This window comes from Rhizopus delemar, genomic scaffold, assembly GCF_000149305.1.
Source record: "Rhizopus delemar RA 99-880 supercont3.13 genomic scaffold, whole genome shotgun sequence".
Classification (NCBI taxonomy): domain Eukaryota; kingdom Fungi; phylum Mucoromycota; class Mucoromycetes; order Mucorales; family Rhizopodaceae; genus Rhizopus; species Rhizopus delemar.
This window is the reverse complement of record NW_027137839.1, coordinates 593,777-617,983: the sequence shown is the minus strand read 5'-3', so window position 1 is coordinate 617,983 and position 24,207 is coordinate 593,777. Positions and strand designations below refer to the sequence as shown.

The window sequence follows — 24,207 nt, the reverse complement described above, 5'->3', positions numbered from 1 at the left end:
GTCATTTTAAACTTATTTTTCGTATTGGATGCTCAGTTTCATACTGGCTTTCTAAAATCAGCCTATTTCATTTACCTGGTTCTGTTTGAGGCCTTGCACGCTTCATTCTAACTCTAGTCTTAATATCGACAACATGCCATGGAAATCAATAAAGAAGAAAGAGAACTGTTTTCATCTTTTTATAAAAGTTAATATTGATTTAACAAAGGCCCTCATTTGGTTTAACGAAAACAGGACCTTAAAAGCTCATTCTTTAAATTCTGGTGTCTAGACAGTAAAGTGATTTAGTATTAGAAAAGACAAGGATTGGTTTAATGTTTTATTCTTCAATAAAAATGATCATTTCGATATACTAGTTACACACACATTTTAAATGATCAATAGGATAATTTTATTTTCATGTACCCTTCTCATTTTTAATAAGTTTGCCCTCATTCATCAATTTACACTTTCCGACTATTAAAAACAAAGGCAACAAGTCTACTTTGTTAAAAAGAACAACTCTGAACTTGAGTTTTGGATGAAGCGTAAAAAGAATAGATTGTGAACGCAATCAAAGGGTTTTTTTTAAAGAGTAGAAAAACGTGTAAAGAGGACGTACAGAGATCATGACCTGCTGACTTTATTTTCTTGTAGCAATTTTTTTTTTATTTACAAGGGGCATATAAAGGAGAATTTACTCTTCCGTTGCCTTAATTTGGCAATCTCCATTACATAAACATACGGGAAAGAAAATAATGGGAGGGGGGGGGACAGAGATGATAAGATAAAGTGGGTATAAGTATATCTATGCATATAATTTAAAGGTGTGTGATTCGTTTGATTCGATTACATTCTGACAAGTGTTCGCCCCTGTACTTTATCAAATATTCTCCATTCGTCTTGAATGTCACTGTCTTATTCACTGGGCAGCCCTAAATAATTATTGAGTTCAACTGCCGCTTTCTTCGTCATTATAAGTTACCTTTGTACCATTAGAACATTTATAATAAATACTTTTAAGACCAGACTTTTTGTGAACCGTGTTTCCATTGTTCTTCCAAAGATAATCGTCGCTGTAAGGAAACTCTTTTGTTTCGATGATGGTCGTGATGGCTTGTATCTCACGCTTACGTTTTTTGGGATTTATTGGTTCAGTTGGAGGAGAAGGAGGGAAAGGATTTGTGTGTGACTCATTTCTGTTGAACGCAGAATTGCGATTAGAATGTCTATGATAAAAAGTTAATATACATTCAATACACAAACAATAAAACTCACCCTTCATTCACTTCATCTCTACTGTTGGTGGCTGTTGTAGCAGCCACTGTAATCTCAGGCAATTTTAATTTTGGACGAGGGGGTATCAGGAGCATGTCGATACTGTTCTTTCTAGGCCCCTCAAAATTTTCTGAAAGACTCATGTGTAACGGCGGTAAGGTCGAGCGAGTCGAAGGCTCCATGAAGGAATGGATTGAATCTCCTCTGGGTGAGAAGTGGGATAAGATAGGTAACGGAATAGCCTGTTTCACTTCTTCATCCTTTTTTTGCCGCTGTAGTGCGTAATCAATTTCCTTTTGACGTAGTTTTGCTTCTTCTGCCTTTCGACGGTCTTCTTCTACTTTGCTAGATAAAATCAGGCCAAGGAGTGCTGGTTGTGAGCCGTAGACTTGAATTGCCTTTTCAACAGAGTATGTGCTTGACATTTCTTGATCTTTTTCTTTTGAAGGCCAGAGAGAAGAAGGGTGATAGCCAGTGTTTGAGAGCGGAGGAGAGGGAGGATAGCAATAAGATTTTTGGTCGACTCTAGAAGCTTTAGATGAAAATAAAAGTGAAGTGTTATCAGGCATAATAACTGATATAAAAAAAAAGGTAAAATAAAAGATAAAAAAAAGAAAAGATAAAAAAGAAAAAAGAGAAAGAGAAAAAAAAAGTAGGGAACAACGGGTCCTTTCATATGAGTGAACTCAAAAGATTTGGTAATTAGCTCAAATTTGGAACTTCCGTCACGCTTATTTCCCGTAACAGAAACATATAAATAAATGAAAGTTGAAGCTTAGCAATCTTTATTGTCACATGAATAAGGTTTCCCGTATAAACTGAATGAACTGCTCCCAATTGGTAATTCTTCCCGTTTAATTAGCGCTTTTGTTCTACAATTTATTTATAAAAAAAAAAAAAAAAAAAAAAAAAAAAAAAAAAAAAAAAAAAGAGAGAGAGAGAGAACGAATGGTTGCCCCTTGAGTTGTCTTATGTTGATGAATTGCTTTATTGCACTTGATAAAAATAAGCAAAAATGTATTTATGTCTGTGTTGGCATGTCTCGCTTTAAAAGAAAGCGAAGCTTTCTACTAAAAGAGTAAACTATTCTAAACAGAGTATAGTGATAGTTCACACGGTTGGGAAGACAAATACTCGGGCCTCTCTTATGAGAAACATGAATGGATTTTATTTGCACTCCCACTCAAAAGCTGTAAAGCTGAAAAGCTGGTTACTGCTCTTTCTGCAACCGGTGAATAGGGATTGGGCCAAAGCAAATGAAAGAATTGGGTTTTTTCGGGATAAAACTTTTTTTTTACCCGTTAGCACTACCCCGCTTTTTAGTTTTTTTCAGTTGTCTTCCCATTATGCTGTTCCTAACTAGTATATATTCTTATAAAGTAGGGACAAAAGGGTCCCTTTCATGTTACACTCATTAACAAGTTTTCGCCTTTATACCAGCAGTCATTTGATTCCTTTTTCTTATGTTTAATATAAACAACATACACAAGTCTAACCACCATCCCCCTCTCTCTCTTTCTCTCTTTCCCTTTACTCCCTTTTTCCAAAATTTCTCTTGTGACACCCTTTCCATATTTATAAACAAAGCGAGAGAGCGTGAGAGTTTGACACGCACAAAGAGCATTGGCATGACTTTTTTAAGCATTTTATTCTTTTTTAACTGGTCCATAACCCGAATTCATCCGTATTAGGGACTCAAGGGACTTTTTTTTTTCCCACATGGAATCATTTTCTTTTCTTAATTCTCTTATTTGAAGTTACGTTTGTATGGCCCTGGTACTTGACCAAAAGCCATGTTATTTTCATGCACCAATTCACAAAACAAGAGCCATCAAAATCTTAAAGTAAATCCAATATTCAAAAATTCCCAATGGCTTCAATACCTGATTGAATTGTCCATTAGATAAATAGATCATGACATTTATACAGATTCCTTTTGATCTCAGCGGCATAATTGATGGTTTTTTACACAAATCAAAAATTACGCTTAAGCCTTCATCTCGTTCATCTACCCCTCTTTTATTTAGTCGGAGCTAAAATCATTTGTTTTTACCCACATTCAAAATGTGGGGTAAAGATCTGCATCAAGCTGCTCTTTTACAGCAAAGAAAGCCTCGATTTACAGTCAAACAGTTGGTATTTGTATGTAGCTTTCTTCTTGGTTGCATACATATATATATGTTTAATATTGAAAATGATCTTATTTTATATGTTGACCACGCTAATGCCTGTAAAAAGAAAGAAAAAACACACAAACACACACATACACGCATTATGTTAAAATACAATGACTTTCAAATGAATTTGTTTTGCGCTTTGTATAAAGCTATAAAAACTAAGTATATGCAAAAGTTCTTTAAGAGGTTAACTCAAACATAAGTAGTGCTTACAAAAGCTTTCTTGCTCATAATATGACATAATTAACAAGTATCAATACATATACGATATCTATTGAATGCAAGAATAGATACAAGGACAAGGACAAGACACCCCTCTGGTGAGAGGATTGATTTATTTGGTCGTTACACGTTGCAGTTACAGCCCCACGATAAGTTAAATAGAATCCCCTACGCAGCACAGAATACGTTAGCCAATCAGAGCTAGTATTATGTATTAGCAGCACAAGGCGATTCACTGTACATTAACTAATTGTTTTCATGGGTAGAGGGTACAGTGTTTTAATCTAAAATGAGGCGATTTAATAATATAAATTAGACACTTTAAAAGATAAAAGAGATGAACGTCAATTTTTTATGAGACAAGTGAACAAAACATAGACGAAGCAAATTCTTTTTGTACGGGATTGCAAAGACTTACGCTATATATGGGGTTAATGGAGTGGTAACTACAAAGGATAATTTGATCTTTTTGTCGGTCAACTGATGCTAGCCGATGATGATGGTAAATTTTTCTTTTACAGCCGATGGAGAGAGGTTTCTTCGATCTGCAGAAACATTCTGGTCTTTCACTATTTGCACGCAGGCTAAAAAGGATGTGTCTATAGTTTAATGTAGCATCCATATCACGATTCCAAAGACGACGAAGAGGAGCTTTAGCAGTAGTTTCTATTGTGCTAGTCACAACCTTAAATATTGTTGGTTTTTGCACTTGAGCAGAAATTATGAAATCTTGTTATTTTTTTTTCTTTTACTTGCATATAAAAAGTACTTACCTTAAAAGCCCATGATCATCTACAATGGGATACTTTTTCCTTTGATACGATCTAGGATCCTGTACTTTTTTAAAAGTTTCAAGTTCACTGTTCTGGTAAGAAGGGCACAGACTGGATGTCCGGGACTCGTCAAGAAGGTACTCCTGGAAACCTTTGACTAGCATTATTCTCATTCCGACATCTCTAATGGGTTCATGACATTTTACATTTCCTGCCATCCAGTTACCAAGTATTAAGATGACAACATTCCCAAACCTCTCTCTAAGTTTTTTGGCTAGCCGTTTGTCTGCTTGTTGTTGATTGATGAAACTTGAGAGCTTCATTTTTCTAAAGGGTAAAACACCGCCGGTACCCTGATCTTCTGCTGCAGGGCGGTCTTCGTTTAAATAGTAATCTTTCATGACTGGGGTGACTTTGGCTCTTTCTTAAAGATACTCGACAAACTTGTCTTTGTTGACAGTTGAAGATTTGAAATGCGACAGGGAAAGCTCTACTGCAATCACTTCGTCTCTCTTCAAGTTGTTCCTGAGCTTCCTGAATTTTCTGGATTTAGTTTCGATTGTTTTTGGTTGCTTGTATATCGATAAATCATTTTATTTTCAACAGTGCTCTTTTTATGCATACAACAAAGCAAGTCTCGACAGCCAGGATCAATTAATACACATTTGCCAACACCAGCCAGCAAACCTTCTTTTCCCAACTTCTCATTGTACTGGAATTCGTCTGCTTCAATAGACTTTGACTTTATGCCACTGCTGCCACATTTCTTCTTCGTACCGTAGTTTTGTTTTAACATCGACATTCCTACATCATCTGTGTATAACGTACCTCTAAGCTTTATGGACATTCTTTCCTCTTGTGGTTCCATCGCCTTTGATGTAACATCAAGAACGGCTCCTCATACTGCTTCTTTATCCAAGTGACTGATGAATGAATTCTTTAAGATTTGAGTATCTAAAACATACGTATCAGTCGTCATGTACGATGGTTTGAACCCCTTTCTTAATGAGAATCAATTGAATGGTTTGGTTTAAGGCACTTCTCACATGCTTGATAGTCTGTAGTACGCTTTTATGTGTTTGAGAGGGTTAGTTTTGCGGTCGTAACAGATCGATCCTTCCACAAATCGATAATTCGTCGAATATGAGCCAAAACGATTACGAATTATATTTAAATCAATTGAGGAGAAAAACTCTTTAGGCATATCTTCAATGTTTCTTGACGATTTAGCCAGCTTGACCTTGCTTATCTGCTCTGTTATTATCTTTATAGTCGCCGCAATCTCTTTCATTCTTCTTTAAGAGCAAATTAAAAGAAATTCGAACCTTGTTTTCGAATTGAAGCTTGACCCCATTCAGATAAGCAGTGACTATCTGATTAGCATACTTCATATTAACTGGCTCGTACAAACAGCATTGAAAGTACTGATGTCGATAGCTGAGTACTAGCCCTTTGTAAGCTCTTGATTTTATCGAAGCTTTCTGTTTGTCTGGTTTGTAGTTACTGAGGAGTGACAAAAACGCTTTTTTAAAAAAGTCAACATTAATGAAATCCTCCAAGGGAAACGCAGGGTTATTTTCCAGTTCATGAATAAAGATACACTTCAAAAAGGAGAATGTATGTAACACAAGGGTATGAACATTAACAACAAGCGTCTTAAGCATATAAATATATTATGGCTTTCACCCAATACCAGTAATTGAACTTTTAACTGTTATGATCTTTAGAGGCGGTTCCATAAAGAAAAAAAAAAAGAAAAAAATAAATTGACAGCGTATTTTATTACTGTTGTCATTTGTGCTACCACTGTCTTTTGACAACATATTGTCGCTGATAGAGTGGAGTTAGAGCAACAAGACAATTCTATCTATAACCTTATACTATATGATATGATGAATAATGATCAAATAGTCCATTACTTTATAGCATAATGTCTTGATGATTGAATTATAAACTCTGTCCCTCTTTGACCTTATGAAGTGCTTATACTATTGCCATTTCAGATACAGTACTACAAAGCTAATGATATGTGTGCATACAGCCAGTTGCTCAACTACATTGCATTCCACAGCAAAAGGTGACGAATGACGGCATAACAAAAAAAAATCGTCTGCAAAAAGAATCTGCATTATCTAATTTTTTTTGTTCACTTGTCTCAAAAAAAAAATTGGCGTTCATCTCTTTTATCTTTTAAAGTGTCTAATTTATTTTATTAAATCGTCTCATTTTAGATTAAAGCATTGCATAAAACAAAAAAAAAGGCTTTCATTTAATGTTCCTTCACTTATCATCCCTATGATATTCAAGCATTCCAGATCCTATGGTAAAATGAAAGGGCTCCATCCACTAACCTTCATGTTTAGTGCTTTGGACTCATGTCCTCGCTCGCCATCCGAAAACGACCTGACAATATCATCACAAACTAGTCTACTCATTCTCTTCAAAGGTATATGCGAAGAAGACCCACAAGAAAAATTCAAGTTTAGCAAGTTTCTCCAATCACAAAAAGCATATCATTTCTTTGAATGAGGTTTCCCTTCAAATGGAATACAGTTTAAAAGCAGCCAACATTGTGGCTCTCTAAATATTCTACAAAAAATCAAAAATGCTGTTCTTACCGGAAACCTTACCTTCAAGCCGTTTTTTTGCATCTTTATTATCAGCTGAACAGCATGAACTTGAATTTGAAAATGAAGACCATCCAACTGAATCAAATATCAACTTTGATCCATGCATTCGACAGATGAGGTATGATGATATCAATATAACAGCACTGAAAAATCGTCAGCTAAAGACAATGTTCAGATTCAACTCAAACTCACAAATCACAAATATAAGTCACAACAACTGTAAGGCCTTTATCAGTAGTCCTATGTATCATATTCCTAGAAATGTATGGTACAGACTTCTTCAGTAGAAATCATCCACTCGAGCTAATTTGCATAGAGTCATCCCAGTAAATGTAGATGGCTACTGTTGCCAATTATGCAAACTATCAGAAACAGAGCAGCATATGCTCTTTACTTGTATTCAAAAACAAGACTTGTGGAACGCAGCTTTCAAGAAATGCTTGTCAAATCCTAAAGATCCCAACTGTAGCTCAATATTCGAGGATTTATCCATACTTAGATTATCCAAGTATTACATCTTACACTATCATGACAAGTTTACAATCTATGGTTTTTTTCCTACAGTCATTCGATTCATTTGGAAAGCCCACTGGCAATAATTCTTTGAACAGACACACCTGTCGTGGATGAGATTGTCATCAATCAAATCCAGAAGGAGCTATTGAAACTATCTGCTTACAATTCTCTATGCTAATGTTTTTTGTATTTTTATAAATTACTGTTTCATACACTTGTATCGCTCTTAACTCTTATACTCTTTGATGAGTTTTAATAAATATTAAAATTTTCTTCCATAAAACAAAAATATGACAGCTGGCAAATTCTTCCAGGAAAATGCTACCACATCAACAATTGAACTTTTTTAACGGCTTCGTTCAATACATTTTCTTATTCATGCACATACATCTATAATATGGTAATTGACAAAAACAAATGGAAAGAAATGGTTTAAAAAGTACGTCAATTTGCATCCTCGTGTTGGTTTCATCACAATGTTTCCTTCACGAATCCTGATCTAAGCAGACCACTCAGTCAAACTGTGAACCGTCAGTTTACTTTTTTAGAAGGTCGCTAAAAATATATTTAAAGACAGAAAAAAAATATATATTTTTAAACTTTCACAAAAAATAAAATGAGTCAAGGAAAATGAAAGCAGATCAATTTGTGATGAATCAAACTTTTATATCTATAATGGTCCTCTGTCTAATACTAAACTTTTTTTCTGCATGATTTCTTAGTAATCAAAACAATCGAATCCATGATTTTATGTACTTGAAAGAACCAGGAAAGGTAAGATAAAAAAGCCACAGATGTTTATTGACTTACAAAAAAAAAAGTTAAAATGGTAAAGCGTGAACGCTTTTTAATAAATTTGTGGTAGAACGAAATATATTTAACTGGATTTTTCATTTTACACTTCCTTTTTGAGTTGTACTATTCTGTCAATATTCTTTTATGAAACATTTTATGTTATTTTCTCATGCTTCTTTTAAGGGTCTATATTATGAAATACAAAAAGGGTTTTTGTTAGTAAGTTCTTGTACTCTTTTTATATTTTCTATGTATTTGGGAAGTATCCCCATGGCACCTGAAACCTTTCAAATCGTTGCACAGCTTTTTTTTTAATTCTAAATTGGTAAAATAATCTCCTATCATTCGATATAAAACCTATTCTATTCGGTATCCTTTCTCTCTCTCTTTTCAACCTCATCTCTTCTTTTTCTGTATTTTTTAATCATGGGACTTAAACTACCCTTTCGATACAGTGATCCGAACTTTCAAGTGTTTCTTGTCGGTTTTATATGTTTTTGCTGTCCTGGTATGTTCAATGCCTTGAATGGTATGGGCGGTGCAGGACAAGCTGATACAAAAGTAACAAACGATGCAAACACTGCGTTGGCTGTTACTTTTACCGTTTGTTCTTTAGTTGGTGCTCCTATGTAAATAATAGTTGATTCAATGATTACATTTATTAAACATTTCCTTAGCTTCAACATATTTGGCCATCGTATTCTCCTTCCTGCTGCTCTTGCTTATGTTCTTTACGTTGGATCTTATCTTACACCCAATGCTGGATTTACTATTGCAACTGGTGCCATTCTTGGTATCGGTGCCGGTTTTTTATGGACAGCGCAAGCTGGTATCATGATGTCTTATCCTGACGAAAATGATAAAGGAAAAGCATTCTCTATTTTTTGGATGATTTTTAATTTGGGTGCAACAGTAGGTGCTGCTATTCCTCTTGGCAATAACTTTAATAATACATCCAGCACCATCTCGATTGGTACCTATATTGGCTTTATGGTCATCATGGGCTTTGGTGCCTTTTTATCGTTGGCATTACTTCCTCCCAGTAAAGTGATTCGTGCTAACGGTACTCCTGTATCCCTTCACAAGTTTTCCAATTGGCGTCGTGAGGCTATCGAAATCCTTGCCTTGTTTTGTGACTGGAAGATGATTTGTTTGATCCCTCTCTTTGCCGGTTCTAACTGGTTCTACACTTATCAGTTCCAAGTTTACAACGGAGGTGGCTTCTTTTCTCTCCCAGCCCGTTCTTTGAATAATCTTGTTTACTGGCTTTGTCAAATCATTGGTGCCGCTTTCTTTGGTTGGCTTCTGGATTTAAAATGGCTTGGTCAGCGAAAGTCTCGTGCGATCATTGCAAATACTTTTGTTTTATGCCTTTTATCAGCTAGTTGGATCGGTGCCATCTTTGTTCAAAAGAAGTTCACATTTGAAAGTGTCAAGGAAGAAGGCTTCGTTCATATCGATGTCCATTCTCCTGAGTATGCAGGCTACATCATTCTTTATGCTGTCTTTGGTTTGGTTGATTCCATCTATCAAGGTTTTATTTATTGGTTGATGGGTACAATGACGAACGATACCGAACGTGCTGCTCGTTATGGTGGCTTTTACAAGACAATTCAAAATGCTGCTAGTGCTATCGCTGCTCAAGTAGACGCGATCAATACTCCTTTTATGACACAACTCATTATCAACTTTGCCATTGAAGGAGTAGGCTTGATTTTAGCTTACATTGTTTGTTTGAGGGTAACGGATGTTACTGTTGAACAAGTGGATAATTTAATAGATGGCCATGCTCAAGAAATTATGGTCGGAGGTCAAGTTGAATCAATTCCAGATACAATCGCATGTACAAGAGACGAAAAAGTTGAAGACTATTATTAACATTGTCTATATCATATATATTCCCCTTTTACCATTTTAATTTTATATTCTCTTTTTAAATCATAAACTAATACAGTCGTTCCACTGCCAATTTGTGGATTTTGTGAAAATTTTTGCTGGGTGTAAAAGGTTATTTTTGTTCCTGTGAAAAATAAATTAAACTTAAACTCACAGTTTTTTTTTTTCAACTGATTTGTGGATTAAAGAATACCGAAGTTGGTATTTTTAAATGAAGTTAGGCTGCGGTAAGATATACAACGAGAGCGATGTTGAGATTAAATATTGTAATGAAAAAGAGGCCCTTAATGGCAAGACCGAAAAAAGTGGAGAGCAAAGGAGAAATAAAAAAATCCCTTACATGCTGTTAAAAGTAGCACTTGTCGTATCACAGTAGAAAGTTGATAACGCTTTAAGCTCCGTTTATTTCTTAAAAAAGGGTATTTTTTTAAACAAATCATGATACAACACCCCTCTTTTTAAATGGCAGTGAACTTTTGTTCCAACTCAACATACTAAAATTGAATATATTCTTTTTTGTTGTTTCTTATTCGCAAAAGGCTAATACCATGAGTAACATTGTCAGTATCACCAGTTTCACGAATAGAATGTATGCTTAACCAAAGTATACTTGAATGTACTATCCTCTTACTCGACAAGAACATGTCCAACAACACTCTAACTTCTGTTAAACCAAGTGTGCTTATATTTGTATTTGGCTTAATTGCATACAACTAATGTAACACAAAAATTATTTACCAGATTCCACCATTATGTTGTACACCAACTTCAAAAGCAATAAGGGCAGAAGCATTACATGTAAAGTAATATTCACCTTGACGTTGAATCAAACCGTCATTCCAACTATCATGCTCCTTAATCTCTTTGCAACTATGATTCTTCAAAATTTCATAGGCTTCATGAATGGAGGAGAATTTGTTGACAGCTTCAATAAAGTCTTGAGCTAAATTGGGGAAGGTAGGCTTATACTGTAAATTAATGAGAATAATGTCATTTGTCATTCTTTAAAGTATTTCTTTTGGCCTTTACCATTTATATTATGTTAATATAAGATTTATAAAAAAATAATCATGAAAGAAAAGAGCTTTGTATCGTATAAACTTGAAAGTACGAAAACTTCAGTAAATACACTTTTATTATGACAGAAAGGGCATTCTTGATTTGACAGGATTAGTTTTTACGTTTGAAAAGGCAAATTTACATTCAAGTACTTGCAAGTAAACATCTACTACACTCAAATCACTCATATGGTTCGCTTTAAATTACTATGCGACGTGTTACTTCACATATGCGAGTCATTAAAGCGGGGTGGCTCTATCTTTTTATATGGTAATATGACACACCTCATCCTAGCTAAATTACCCAACCTTTGAAGCAGTTCAACAGATGAAATATGATCCGAACTAGTATATCTATGAATATCTTGCTTTATCTCCATGGAAACCTTCTTTATTTATATGGACTACTATCAACCATAAACCATAATGAATACAAAAAATATCTATCAATGTGTAACCTACCCAATGCAGGTAAACACTGTAACACAGTTGGTATAACTTTTGAGGAGAAAGAATGTCGGTCCGCGGAGGGACTTCAATCCCTGAAGGTAAATAAAGAAAATTCAAAAAATTGTAATCATACAAAACTCCCTTTACCCTTTTACTTTTTATTTTACTTCACTCTGAAAGTACCTCTATTTTATTTTTATAAATTTACTTTCAATAAAAGGAATATCCAAGATTTACATGTAAAATCTTTTTGATCCCTTACAAATATAACAAATCAAATTCTTTAAAGTTAAATTATCTTCATCGTATTAATTTTATATTCTCTTATTAAGAAAACCCTTTATTACTTTCTACTATTTGATCTACAATACAAGATCTGGTGGTCACTTACTAAAATCAAATCAAACTTACAAACCTTAACACAAATCTTCGATCTCAACTTTTTTATACCTTAAATAAAAATTTAATTTACTTCAAAATCCTTAAGTCCATATAATGGAAGGAAAAAATGACAACACCACTGTACCCTTTTTCAAAATTCGACTAAGGAAAAGAAGCCCACTGACGGCGAACATTGGTTCAAACTGATAAATAAAGTTAATTAAGAATTTGTCGAACTTCAATGGATTGATTTTTTTAGAAAGGTGCAAACCCTTCATTCAAAACAATGAAACAAAAAATACCAAGTTCAAATGATGCCTCGTCTATAGATGAATATTCTACATCAGCATCAACAGTAACAAAGAAATCTGCTTTAAAAGATCGTTTTACTGAAGTATTGAAAGAAAAAATTATATTAAACCTCAATAAGCTGGACAAATGCCATTTTTGGTACCTTGATTCAATCGAACCAACAGCAAATGGTCAACATATTTCAGTTGAGTGAAAATTATATAACTACGGTTTGAAATTCCAATATCTTCAGTGAATTTTCCAAAGACGATTAGTATGATAACAAATATAACAAATTTTTATCGTCCTATACATTCATTCTCTTTTTGATTTAGGCGGTATAACCTTGGAAGCAATATTCATCAGAAAAGGATTATTAGAATTGTAAGAGTTTGAAAAGCTTTATTAGTACTCCCTTTAGAAGAAAGTATAAGCTTTGGATTAATAATGATAGGAGAAATGGAAGGAGCTATGAGCTTTTTGCTGAAAAGAAACTTTTCGATTCACGTTTATTTCATGCAAAGACAAATACATTAGAAGTCTATGATTATTTTACAAAATCAAACTTTAATCTCATATGAAATCCATTGATGGCTTGGTTGACCATGTTGATTATTAATGCCCCTTTTAACTTCCTTTCAATGCTTCTTGGATCGAACATTTTGATATGTGAGCTTAATAAAAGGTTATTGACGAAAATATAGTTGAAAATTAGTATAAGCGACAATCAAAGATTATCTAAACATGAGATTTGTTGAACTTATTTATTGAAAGATAGAAAATGGGTAAGGTTTTATTTATAGCATAATATGGTTGAAAGTTCTGACGCATGCTAGGATCTTTTAATTAAACTTTCGAAGTAACCTTCCAGTTCTTGAGTTGTTATAGGCTGGATAATACAATTCTAGGGCTATTATGTAAAGAGTACACAAAATAGTTGTCTTTTTAACGAGGTAAACCCTATTTAACGTAGTACTCGAACCTAAATCATAATCAAAATCCAGCGTTAAAGTATAACGATCACTTTCAAACAAACTATCTAATAATAATGCTATTTTTGTTGCCACAGGAGACTCTGATTCAACTATCTTGCAACACATTAATAGCACTTGGATACTTTTAGTAAAATATGTTGAGCAGTGTTAATATAAACCAAAAGAAGAAGGTCTCAATAGATACAAAAAATTGTTGTAGGTCAAAATTGCTTCTTTGTCTTTCTTTGCTTGTGTAGCAATTTTAATTTTTTGTACATTCACTTGAAATGAGAGATCCAATAGCAATATTTCACTTCATCATTGGACTCAATGGGACTCATGATTTTTTTTTTACCTCCAACAAAATTTTATAAGGCAATTTCCTTTTCGAATTTTTTAAGTGTTGATGAGTCCTATCACTCCAGAAAATGAGAATACTTATTAAAAAACTAAAGTATTCACCTGTCGGGCCTCATCGTAACAGGTCCTAATATTGACTTATCAAAATCGAGCTTTTGACAGTGGAGAGTAATTATCCAAAGACAGATTCAAACGCCTAAAAGGTTGGCATGGTTTAAAGAGACAAGACAAAGTGAATGAAGCCATCAACAAAGGCTACTCATTCTGACTAATAGTTGTTGAGTTCAAAGTGCTTAAACTAGTTTATTAAGAAAAGGTAAAAATATGTAAGTGTGCGTTTTCCAGACTTTTTTTAGCATATACCCTATTTCTTTTGTTCTATAAAATGATGAACAACAACGAACAATCAAGCAACCAAAGGACAACAGTTGCCAATCCAACTCTGCAACTCATGATAGACAGTAATGCTGCTATGCAATATAGTAACCAGATGATTATTTCTTTAAGCATAGGCAGTCGTCCAGTCAAAATTACTAAGGCTTACTTAAGAAAGCAAGATAAATGGAAGACAAATATTCCAACTTGTTACTACTCAATATAAACACCCTTAGCAACCGCGTAATGTTCAAGAATTCAGTAATGGTGAAGTCAGTTGAGTTTACAAGTTAAGAAAGAACAATGAAGGTATTTCTGCTTGTGGTGATTTGGTTAATATTAACATCATCATACACATGCATTTAACAAAGATTATCTTTATAGCTAAGAGTTATAGAAGCTTACAAAAGAGAAATAAATCATAGTCTCCGATTAAGGATTATACTAATAATAACCTTAGTATAGTATAACTTTTGTAAAGATTACAAAATCCTAACTTTAAAATATGAATATTAAGTAAATCCGAATAGAGTATCTTGATAAACTTCTTTATTCAAAAGCTAGGTATGCCCTCTTTGAGCTTGCGCGATAGCAGGATATTTATATGTTTTCTAATTGTAACTATTGCATCATCTTGATCTTATGTTGAAGTAAACATGCTGATTATTCCTTGTTAGAGTGTACTGGGCTTGTAGTGAGATGACTTCTTGACGTTCAGTGTACTTCAATGTAAGGACTTGAAAAACCGTCGTTGGTGTGCTTGGATATTTAAAAATGATGGTGCGCTTCTTAAAATGCCTTTTTTCTATTGTATTTGTTTGTGTCAATTAGATTTGCGTAGCACTTAGGTAATCACTACGACTTCAGCTATGACACAGTGTTACTTGTGGGCTCCTAGTGTTCTAGCCCTTACTAGATAATGCACTAGACTAGTTGTAGATAGATCCATCTACAGAATAAAGCTGTACGAAATAGTATAGTGCAGGAAGTTTACATCAAAAAAATGTTGCATGAAGTCAAGAAACTATGTAGTAGTTGGTGCAGATTGGGTTTTGCATAAAAACTTGTATTAATTTTATTCAGAGTAAAGACATGACCGACATCTCAAAAATTCATTGTACTGTCTTTTATTTTTAGATATATTATTCCTTTAATTGAAAAAATCACAAGACTATTTTTAGTTGCAAGATATCTAAAATCTGATTTATTGGTTTTATTAGTTTACTATCTCTATCAACCTTTCTCGTGTCGCGTTTCTGATCAGAAACCCCCTTTTGAATTTATCTTTTACAAGTATTTCTTTTCACCTTTTCCTTTTTTTTTTTTTTTTGTTTTTTTTGTTTTTTTTGTTTTTTTTGTTTTTTTTTTTATTTTTTTTATTTTTTTTATTTTTTTTATTTTTTTTATTTTTTTTTTTTATTTTTTTTATTTTTTTTATTTTTTTTTTTTTATTTTTTTTGGTTTTTTTTTTTTTTTTTTTTTGGTTTTTTTTTTGTTTTTTTTTTTGTTTTTTTTTGTTTTTTTTTGTTTTTTTTTGTTTTATTATACTCTAAAATCTGCCAATTATTTCCATATCCAAGTGGTTTGTAACTTGTATGCCATTTTGAAAGTTTCTCAAACCTGATATATATTCTCTAAAAAAAACCCCCCAGACTAACACATGTTTTTTTAGAATAACTCATTTCAAGAAGAAAGCTCAGAGATTCACATATAGTCTTAAAGTAGCTCCAAAAAACATAATGTGACGAAAATAGAGACCCTTTTAATCAAACTGTCCCATTTCTCGAAGAAAGTTTGGACCTGAACTAAGTTCATCCCCTCAAAATTTTTGATAACTCAATGAAATTGAAAAACTCAACAAAATTCATAATTCAAAGGAAAAACACAAAAAACAACACAAAATCAAGAAAACCAAAAATATATAAATATCAACAATTTATCAAGCATTATTATGATTATTATTATCTTACCTTATTCAAATAAATCTCCTTTAAAACAAAATACCTTTTTTATTTTATAAATTGGAAGAACCAATAATCCCTTGAATCATATACTTCATTGTAATCTCTTTTTTATTTTATCTTTTACCTATTACTTTTCCTTTTATTCAAATCAGTTTGATTTAGTTAACAAGATCTGATGGTCACTCTACACAAGCGAACTTATAACTCGAATTATCTACTCTATCTGGAACTTACTTTATACAATACTTTATTCAATTACTAAAACTTTATCTTAATAGCTTATATCAAGCCTACCAAAGCCAGAAAGCCTATCGAATCTCACAATAGCACCTTCTTTCAGGGAGACTTCTACAAAAAATTGACCAGCTGGTGGAGATGACGAACCAAGACCGAGCACTTCAAGAGCACGAAAAGAAAGAAAACAAGAAGATAGTTTACTACTTATGCATTAAAAGAAGAACTTCAAAAAAGATTGATTCGAAATTTGACGGATGACTTGGGAAAAAAATGAAAATGGAGAAGCTCTTAAAAACACATTGTTGACGGCCAAAAGACTAGAACGAGGGGTGGTTACTGAAGCTGAAAAAATCCATGATTATCCTTTTGGTACTATCGAAAAGTACATCAAGAGAAATTCCAAGCAAAAAAAAAAAAAGGTTATCAGTACTGGGTTGATCATACTACTGAATGTTTGATATTACACTAAGTCAAGTCCAAGGTCAACCTACTGTCCACAATCTCCCTAAGTCTGCTATGCCAGAATTCTCTGATCCTGCTACGTCTAATTTCCCTGAATCTGTTACACCTTCTCATCCGAAAGTGAATTCTGCTTCTCAGCGGAATCTAGAACCCATTAGAACCTTTACAACTCATATGAACCAAATTATAAGAAAGGATTTGGAACCGGAAATCAAAGACCATTTTATCGATGTTCTCAAAAATGCCCATGTTGATGTTTCTGACTACGTCTGCAATTATGACTTTAAGGTGTTTAACATGCTCCTTGTCCTGCTTAGTGACGAATTTTTAATGAATACAAATGGCGATATACCGTTACAAAAGACTACGGAAGAGCTGATTAGAAATGTCTTGCCGTTCTCTTTTACCTCTGACTGCAACAGCAATGAATACATCTTGAGTTTAAGTGGTACTTCTCATAAGGCCAGAGACTCTGTATCAGATCTTGCTATAGAAATATCACAAGCTTCAAGACTTACTAGTGGCACTACTTAGAAGCTTTCAATCCTTCTGTAACTACTACTACCCGGTAATTCTATGTTGGTATATTTCTTTAAATCTGTTGTACAAATATAAAAGCAAAGCATGCTGCTGTCTACTCCTGCTGTACCAATGGTAGCGTACTATAGAAAGCAAAAACTAATAAGCTTCCTATCAAATTTATCATCTATCTATACACTATCTCACTATCTACATATTCTGCAGGCTCTCATTTACGTAGTTTTGTAAATCATAGAGTACTACAAATCTCAAAAAAATAAATGACGCACTCGCTTCGATCGTTATCTTTTTAGAATAGACACCAATTTCTTTTATATCTGCATGTATTGATTTTTTATTTCTACTGAAGACTTTTAGTTACCGCTCTTCATGTCATGTAGTTTAATAGACGTTTACATAATGCGTATCATAACTTTATTGAAATCCATAGGATCAAACAAGAAAGAGCTATCTCAGTGTCTCTTTTTTTATTTTTCTCTACTTGTTGTAGTAGCTTTTCACACTACAATAGCCTTTTGATCCATCTCACTAATTATGACATTGCCGAAGTTTACTAGTCTGTACCATTCTACTTTGTTCTGGTTTTTTTTTTTTTTTTTTTTTTTTTTTTTTGGGAAAATAAATTATGATTTATCTATACAATTAAAATCTAAAACTTCATCTTATGCCAACAGTATCAACGATGTTAACATTGAAACTGAAAGAAGGCTGAGAAAGAAGAACACTAAGACAGTATTCTTCAATTTAAATAATCGTTCCCATAAACCAGGAAATATATTTTAATCACCAATGCTTATGTCATGTTCAGCATGTTAATAAAAACTTCATGTCAATAGTTAAAAAGGATGACTTTTAATTAAAAGGTAATAAAGAAATTAATGTGAACAGAAAGAATATTGAACAGCAACTGCTTCGCATATCTATATACCATTTCAAAACGATGAAAACAGTACGAAGACATATTCAAAAAAAATCAAGCAGACTGGTTTATCCTATTCACTGTTCTTTTATGTCTCTATGCTGCTTCTTCATGGACCCACAGCACTTTGGCATGAGATTCAGGCTGTACCTGCGTTTTTGCGTTGAGAGAAATGAGTACGAGACACGCTGTGTTTGTACTGCTCATTCTAGTGGTGGAATTTGTGTTGGGATTTCATAATGATATATGTTTATAGTTCAAAATTCTTTATATTTTATTTACGATATGTTTATCTAATCAGATTTGATAATTTATTGAATTTCTGTTTTTACTCCATTGCATACTGCATCTATAGCTTACACCTTATTACTTGCAAAATATGCTCGCTAAACCATCGATAGTCTTTAACACACAAAAAGCATTTTATTAATAGCCATCAAGGGTTTGATTACGAATGGGGGTTTCAAAGTATTTGTATCAATAGTATAAATAAAGAAAAGGACAAAAGGACCGATCTTTCATTGCTGCTTAATTTGAAAGCCACTGATATCAAATCTAGGAAGTTTATTATTTTTTAAAGAATATTTTCCAAGGCATCTAATTTATTAGTACAGTACCATCTTCACTCTCAACACTAATCCTGCTTAATATGCACGGATTCGCCTGTGTTTAGCTTGCCAATCCCTTGTAGATGTATACAGATTCACAAGAGAGTCCAGAGCACAGTCAAAAGAGCATATATGATAACGAATTGGAATCTTGACACCGCTCTCAGGCAAAACAGAGATATATCCCACTTTGATATTTGAATGGCTGGTCCACCTCAAACAGTAATCACACTGTTGGCATGTCTCAATTGCTTTGTCTTTGACAAAAGCTGGAATGTAAGGATCAGAGAGTACTTGACCTATGAATTGCCTTGTCCTCTCTGGACTATGGTCCAGCCTTCGTTCTGAATCTACATATTCTTCATAATCCTTGTTAGAACCATCAAAAAATGAACCTAGAGTGGCATTCAGGTGTGTATGTAATGCTTTATCTTGCAGAGAAGGTAATGTAATGAGCAAGCTACGAATTCTACTTTCGATCATTTCCATCTCCTGCTGTGTCAACTCATTGAATGCGTGAGAAGTTGGGCGCAAATTAGGTAGTGAATAAAGTCTTCTGGAAAACCTTGGACTGTCGCAATATTCCATATTTGTTAAACGTAATCTCATGTTCTTTGTGCCATTCTCCTCGGAGAATATAAATTTCCGCAGAGATGCCTTCATCGTTTCTTGACTGGAGTCTTCGGAAAGTTCTTCTAATATGCTGAAAACATTCGATAGAGAAATAATTTGAATAGATTCACAGTCATTTTCTTGCGACTCACAGATAATACCAGTGACATACTGCAATCTCAGGTTTCCAGCGAAAAAGAGGTCGTCCAATTCACCTCCAAAGGGGTGACAGTAGTCACACACACGGTTTCCAAAAAGAGTATCGTAATAACTTGGCTTTGACACATGTCGGCTACATGTTGAACGAAGATCGAATGAGGAGAACACGGCTTGAGGCACAAAGATTTCATGATTAACAAAGCGATTGTGGATCTTTATGGTGGACATGATAGATGGAGGGAAATATCTGAGTCTATTCCTTCTGATATCCAGCTTCTCCAATCGTTGCATATGAATAAACATAAGAGGAGGGATCGTCTCCAAGTGGTTTTGTGCTATGCCCAATTTGACTAATCCAACTAAGGCTGACATGGATACAGGCAGATGTGTCAGTAAATTCGCGTTCAAGTTTAGCCACTGTAGTGTTTTTAATGAACTGATCTCAGCCGGAATCTCTGTGAGCTGGTTTAAGGCCAAGTTCAACCTTCTTAGATGACCTCTGGCACATAAGCGCGCAACTGCCCAAGAAGGAAAACTTGTGAGTTGACATGAATGCATATCTAGACTGGTTAATTCTTCATAACCTACAGAGAGAAAATCCACAGGAAGCTCTTTTAATAAACTTCCAGAGATATTTAAATGAGCAAGTTTTTTGGGTGGTGAATAGATCAAGGACCATGGCATTTCACTAAGCATGTTGGATGCTATTGAAAGAACTTCTAGTGTCGGCGGAAACTTGAAATAAGAAGGAATAACAGAAATTTTGTTTCGGTCCAAAAGCAGCGCCTTCAAGTACGGTAAAGAAAATACAGTTCCAGGAAATTCTAAATAGGACGTGAATAAGAAACATCCCACGTCAGTAATGAAACCATGTTTATTTCTCTTACTTGTGATACTGTTATCTGTGACATCTATGCCTCTTAATTGATAACAACTGGCGAGATCTGAAGGTAGTGTTTTCAATGAATTTTTTGAAAGATTCAACCATTGTAGATTAGGTAGCTGTGAGAAAATACCGTCTTCAATCATAGTAATATTATTGTCAGCTAATGACAAGCTAGTCAAGTTGGGGAGCAAAATGGTTTCAATTGGAAAATGAGATAGCTTGTTCTCTCTTAATGAGAGATGAAATAAACTCTCTTTCAATTTATCAATTGCGTTGGCATATGGCTTGAGTGAGGTGAGAGCATTCCTACGCAGCAGCAATTGATGAACTGTGAAAGATCCGCTTTCATAATGAGTGGAGCTTTCTGGTAAAAGTAGATTAGTTGGTAAGCTAACAGTAATAAAATTAGATTATGTTTGTTATCTTTTATACAATTGAGTCTTACTTTGGGATATCAGATAAATCCATTGTAATAAGCTGACTGTCGTCGGAAAGTTTATCAGAACGGGTTGCCATTTTTTTTTAAATTGTAAAATAAAAAGAAAAAAAGAAGAAAAATAATGCAGATATAAATCCTTTTGGGAGCGTTGCTGATAAGTACATGTATCGTTAGTCAGGATCATTTTAAATAATGTTTCTCAAAAAGAGAAACCAGTAAATTGGTCCTACACACACTGGGATGAGGTTGATTGCTATGTGTTTTATTTTTAGTCAATTAATAAATTATACTTTGGTTATGTTGGAAGTGATGCCAAATAGCATTTTTTTGGAGATTTTTGTATGGGAAACGCGTCATAATGAACGCCATATATAGAAAATTAAATGCAAATTAGTTAGATACGTCAAATAAAGCCTATCTTGAGCATTGCTGAAGGTTATATATTAGGCTTATTTTCTCCCCATGCTTGCTTCCACTTTGCATAAAAGGTGCTGATGACAGGATCCATCTTTACTTTTGTATATATTATCTTAATAAAATTTATTTCTTTCTACCCTATTTAAATCACTATTACTTTTTTTTTATGAAAATATTTATGTTTATATTCTCTTGATACTTTCAAGTAATTATTACCATGAGCAATGGTAATCAGCTATTAGCGCTGAAAATTAGGAAAACATCGACAATGAAAATGTTAAAAAAAAAAAAAGAAATCAATTAATTGAGAAGTATCAAAAAATAAAGTGGAAATAATTCAAATGGATATTCCTAAAGGAGCTAAAGAACATAACTGATTTCGTGGCCAACTAGTTTAAAGAGGTTAGTAATAGCTTTATTAATGATCAATTTAGAGGTTCTAAATTATTAAGAAAGCGCCTATTAACAGATAATGAAGGGTTCAGCACAAATTTATCGGGCTGACTTTGTTATTATAGGCAAATATCTTTAACTGTTTTATCAGCTGGCGCACATCCCGCAAAACTCTAAATGCAGAGACTTTATGCTTCATCAAGTATCTGAAAGCGCACAGAATATAAAACTAATAGATCTTTTCGACGACCAAGTCTATGCTGAACTGAAGGCATATTGCATGAAGGACAAGGCATCATAGACATTATTTTACATGTTGAGGTTCCACAGCATTGAAAATGAGAAACGAACGACGAATCCAAAAGCTCATTTTCTTTTTGTATCAAGATATACTAACTGTCAATAATATTGTCAACTATGAAAGCCGCGAATAATGCTTTACTATTAGTTTAAGTAAATCACAGCTAAAGAGTTAATACTACATCTTTTGTATTTTACTTCCATTGTATTCTTTACGATAAGAAAAATATATTTGATTCCTTCTATACTGGAAATATGACTTTTTATTATTATTGAACTGACGAGTGATTGCATGCTGACATGATTAAGGGGTTCTTTTGGAATACTTCTAAAAATGGGTATAAATGAAAAGGGGTAGCGCTTTAAAGATCTATTCGAGTCATCTTTCTTTCATCAGATAACTGAACATTGTCTTTTTCGCCAACATTATGCTGTTTGTGTTCATCTGTTAAAGTTTTCTCAATATGTAATGTGCTTGAATTATCGCTGTTTGTATCATACCGTTGATATTCAGGATCATTCAGTATTTCTCTAGAGACTGGTCGTTCTTTAGTACGTGCTGGACGAGTGATATGTGGCACTTGCCTCAAACCGATATTGCTGTTGGATGCAGTTTGGCGCCAGCGCCCCTGTCTAAGTTTTTGAATTGTTTTTGTAACATCTGAATCGTATCCAATAAGTAAAACAAAGCCTATATTAGTGATTGGCCACACAATCATAGTATACTTATTGCCATTACTCTGTATATCAACAAGTCAATAAAAAAAAAAGATAAATAATGTAGATCAATCTTACCGTAAATATGAATGCAGCTGAAATAATGTTAACAATTGTTAAAAGAAATGTTCGAATGACATTATTATAAATGACTGAAGTATACAATGTTATACTAATGCGCATATCACCAAATGTTAAGGAACGAATATGCATGATAAGTATTGCGCTGATTATACAAGTGACATAAATATCAATGGATGTATCATATAATGTATAAACTGGTCCCCACTATATAGTAAATAATTAGAGACTTCTTTTGTTATATTTTTTTATGGCTTTACATATTTCGCGTTTTTGTATTTGCAAGTATTAGTGTCATGCACAGTTATAGTAACAACAATAACATCAACAATGCCAATAGCAAATCGAAGGATAACTAGTAAGATATGAAGTGCTGCTGCTGATTTTTTCCATTGTATTGGTGTGATTGCTTGAACGCGCGATAACATGACAGCTGTACCTGCAGCCATAGCAAAGTGATAAAAAAAATCCGCGATTCTGCCAATTATTTCACAAGTAACTTGCCCTAGACTTAAAAAAAGGTAAATATAAATTAAGATATAAAAGTCATTCATATATAAATTACCTTGCATGAAATGCTAAGAAGATTGCGGTCTTTATTGCCATGGAAAAGCCCAAAACAAATTTACACATTGTAATAAACAAAATGTTATTCTTCTTTGGAAATAAAGACCGGACAGCCAATTCTGCTCCAACGTATGCAGATGCGCCTTGAATAGCCATAGTGACTATAGATACACCGGGAACAGGAGCCATGCTATATTGATGTTTTAAAAAAAGAAAAGAAAAGGAAAGGAAATGTTTAAGCTATAAAAAGAGAAATGGGATATTCTGAATCCGCATTGTATAACCATCGGGGGTCTCTTTCTTTGTATACAAGTAATCCGAATTTTTCGTCACTTTGTCCAATTAAATACATTTAATAGTACAAAAGAAGTACAAAAGAAAGAATCGGGCAATCATTTCCTCATAAAACTTAATAAATTACCGTTGATATGTTTTTTTTATTTGGAAGCACGAAAATACAAAAAAAGTAATCAAACACACTTGATCTGAACATTGATTCTCTTACAAAATAAAAAATGTTTTGATTCTCCTATGAGTTGTTCTGGATTATTCCTCCTTGCTTTCTTTTTAAAAAAAAAAACATAATTTAATAAATATGAACTTCATTATAAGTTGCATATATTGTAAATTGTATTTTTTATCGTAATTCTTGATTAGTCGTTTTTATGCTCTTGTATACATGTTTCATTGTTATGAGTATTAATAATACAACAAAATAAACTTTTTTAAAAACCTTATCTGAAAACCTTAA

At 33.5% G+C, this 24,207-nt stretch overlaps 8 protein-coding genes across 8 annotated transcripts; 3 read left to right on the top strand and 5 right to left on the bottom strand.

Moving 5' to 3' along the window:
* Positions 1–931: 931 nt before the first annotated feature.
* Positions 932–1,826, bottom strand: RO3G_14090 (uncharacterized protein; the record flags this gene model as incomplete). Its single annotated transcript, XM_067668674.1, has 2 exons — positions 932–1,208; positions 1,258–1,826. The coding sequence occupies 2 exons, from the start codon at positions 1,824–1,826 to the stop codon at positions 932–934; spliced, it is 846 nt and encodes a 281-aa protein (XP_067524775.1).
* Positions 1,827–4,342: 2,516 nt separating this feature from the next.
* Positions 4,343–4,752, bottom strand: RO3G_14089 (uncharacterized protein; the record flags this gene model as incomplete). The annotated part of the gene is made up of 2 exons (XM_067668673.1): positions 4,343–4,364; positions 4,430–4,752. 2 exons carry the CDS (start codon positions 4,750–4,752, stop codon positions 4,343–4,345), a joined length of 345 nt encoding a protein of 114 aa, XP_067524774.1.
* Positions 4,753–7,034: 2,282 nt separating this feature from the next.
* RO3G_14088 (uncharacterized protein) lies at positions 7,035–7,346 on the top strand (the record flags this gene model as incomplete). Its single annotated transcript, XM_067668672.1, has 1 exon — positions 7,035–7,346. The coding sequence occupies one exon, from the start codon at positions 7,035–7,037 to the stop codon at positions 7,344–7,346; it is 312 nt and encodes a 103-aa protein (XP_067524773.1).
* Positions 7,347–8,880: 1,534 nt separating this feature from the next.
* Positions 8,881–10,248, top strand: RO3G_14087 (uncharacterized protein; the record flags this gene model as incomplete). Its single annotated transcript, XM_067668671.1, has 2 exons — positions 8,881–8,999; positions 9,048–10,248. The coding sequence occupies 2 exons, from the start codon at positions 8,881–8,883 to the stop codon at positions 10,246–10,248; spliced, it is 1,320 nt and encodes a 439-aa protein (XP_067524772.1).
* Positions 10,249–11,000: 752 nt separating this feature from the next.
* RO3G_14086 (uncharacterized protein) lies at positions 11,001–11,298 on the bottom strand (the record flags this gene model as incomplete). The annotated part of the gene is made up of 2 exons (XM_067668670.1): positions 11,001–11,234; positions 11,296–11,298. 2 exons carry the CDS (start codon positions 11,296–11,298, stop codon positions 11,001–11,003), a joined length of 237 nt encoding a protein of 78 aa, XP_067524771.1.
* A 5,508-nt stretch (positions 11,299–16,806) lies between these two features.
* On the top strand, positions 16,807–17,352 carry RO3G_14085 (uncharacterized protein; the record flags this gene model as incomplete). Its single annotated transcript, XM_067668669.1, has 1 exon — positions 16,807–17,352. One exon carries the CDS (start codon positions 16,807–16,809, stop codon positions 17,350–17,352), a length of 546 nt encoding a protein of 181 aa, XP_067524770.1.
* Positions 17,353–18,921: 1,569 nt separating this feature from the next.
* On the bottom strand, positions 18,922–21,058 carry RO3G_14084 (uncharacterized protein; the record flags this gene model as incomplete). The annotated part of the gene is made up of 3 exons (XM_067668668.1): positions 18,922–20,480; positions 20,544–20,932; positions 20,988–21,058. The coding sequence occupies 3 exons, from the start codon at positions 21,056–21,058 to the stop codon at positions 18,922–18,924; spliced, it is 2,019 nt and encodes a 672-aa protein (XP_067524769.1).
* A 2,320-nt stretch (positions 21,059–23,378) lies between these two features.
* RO3G_14083 (uncharacterized protein) lies at positions 23,379–23,645 on the bottom strand (the record flags this gene model as incomplete). The annotated part of the gene is made up of 2 exons (XM_067668667.1): positions 23,379–23,394; positions 23,455–23,645. The coding sequence occupies 2 exons, from the start codon at positions 23,643–23,645 to the stop codon at positions 23,379–23,381; spliced, it is 207 nt and encodes a 68-aa protein (XP_067524768.1).
* Between the last annotated feature and the right edge of the window lie 562 nt (positions 23,646–24,207).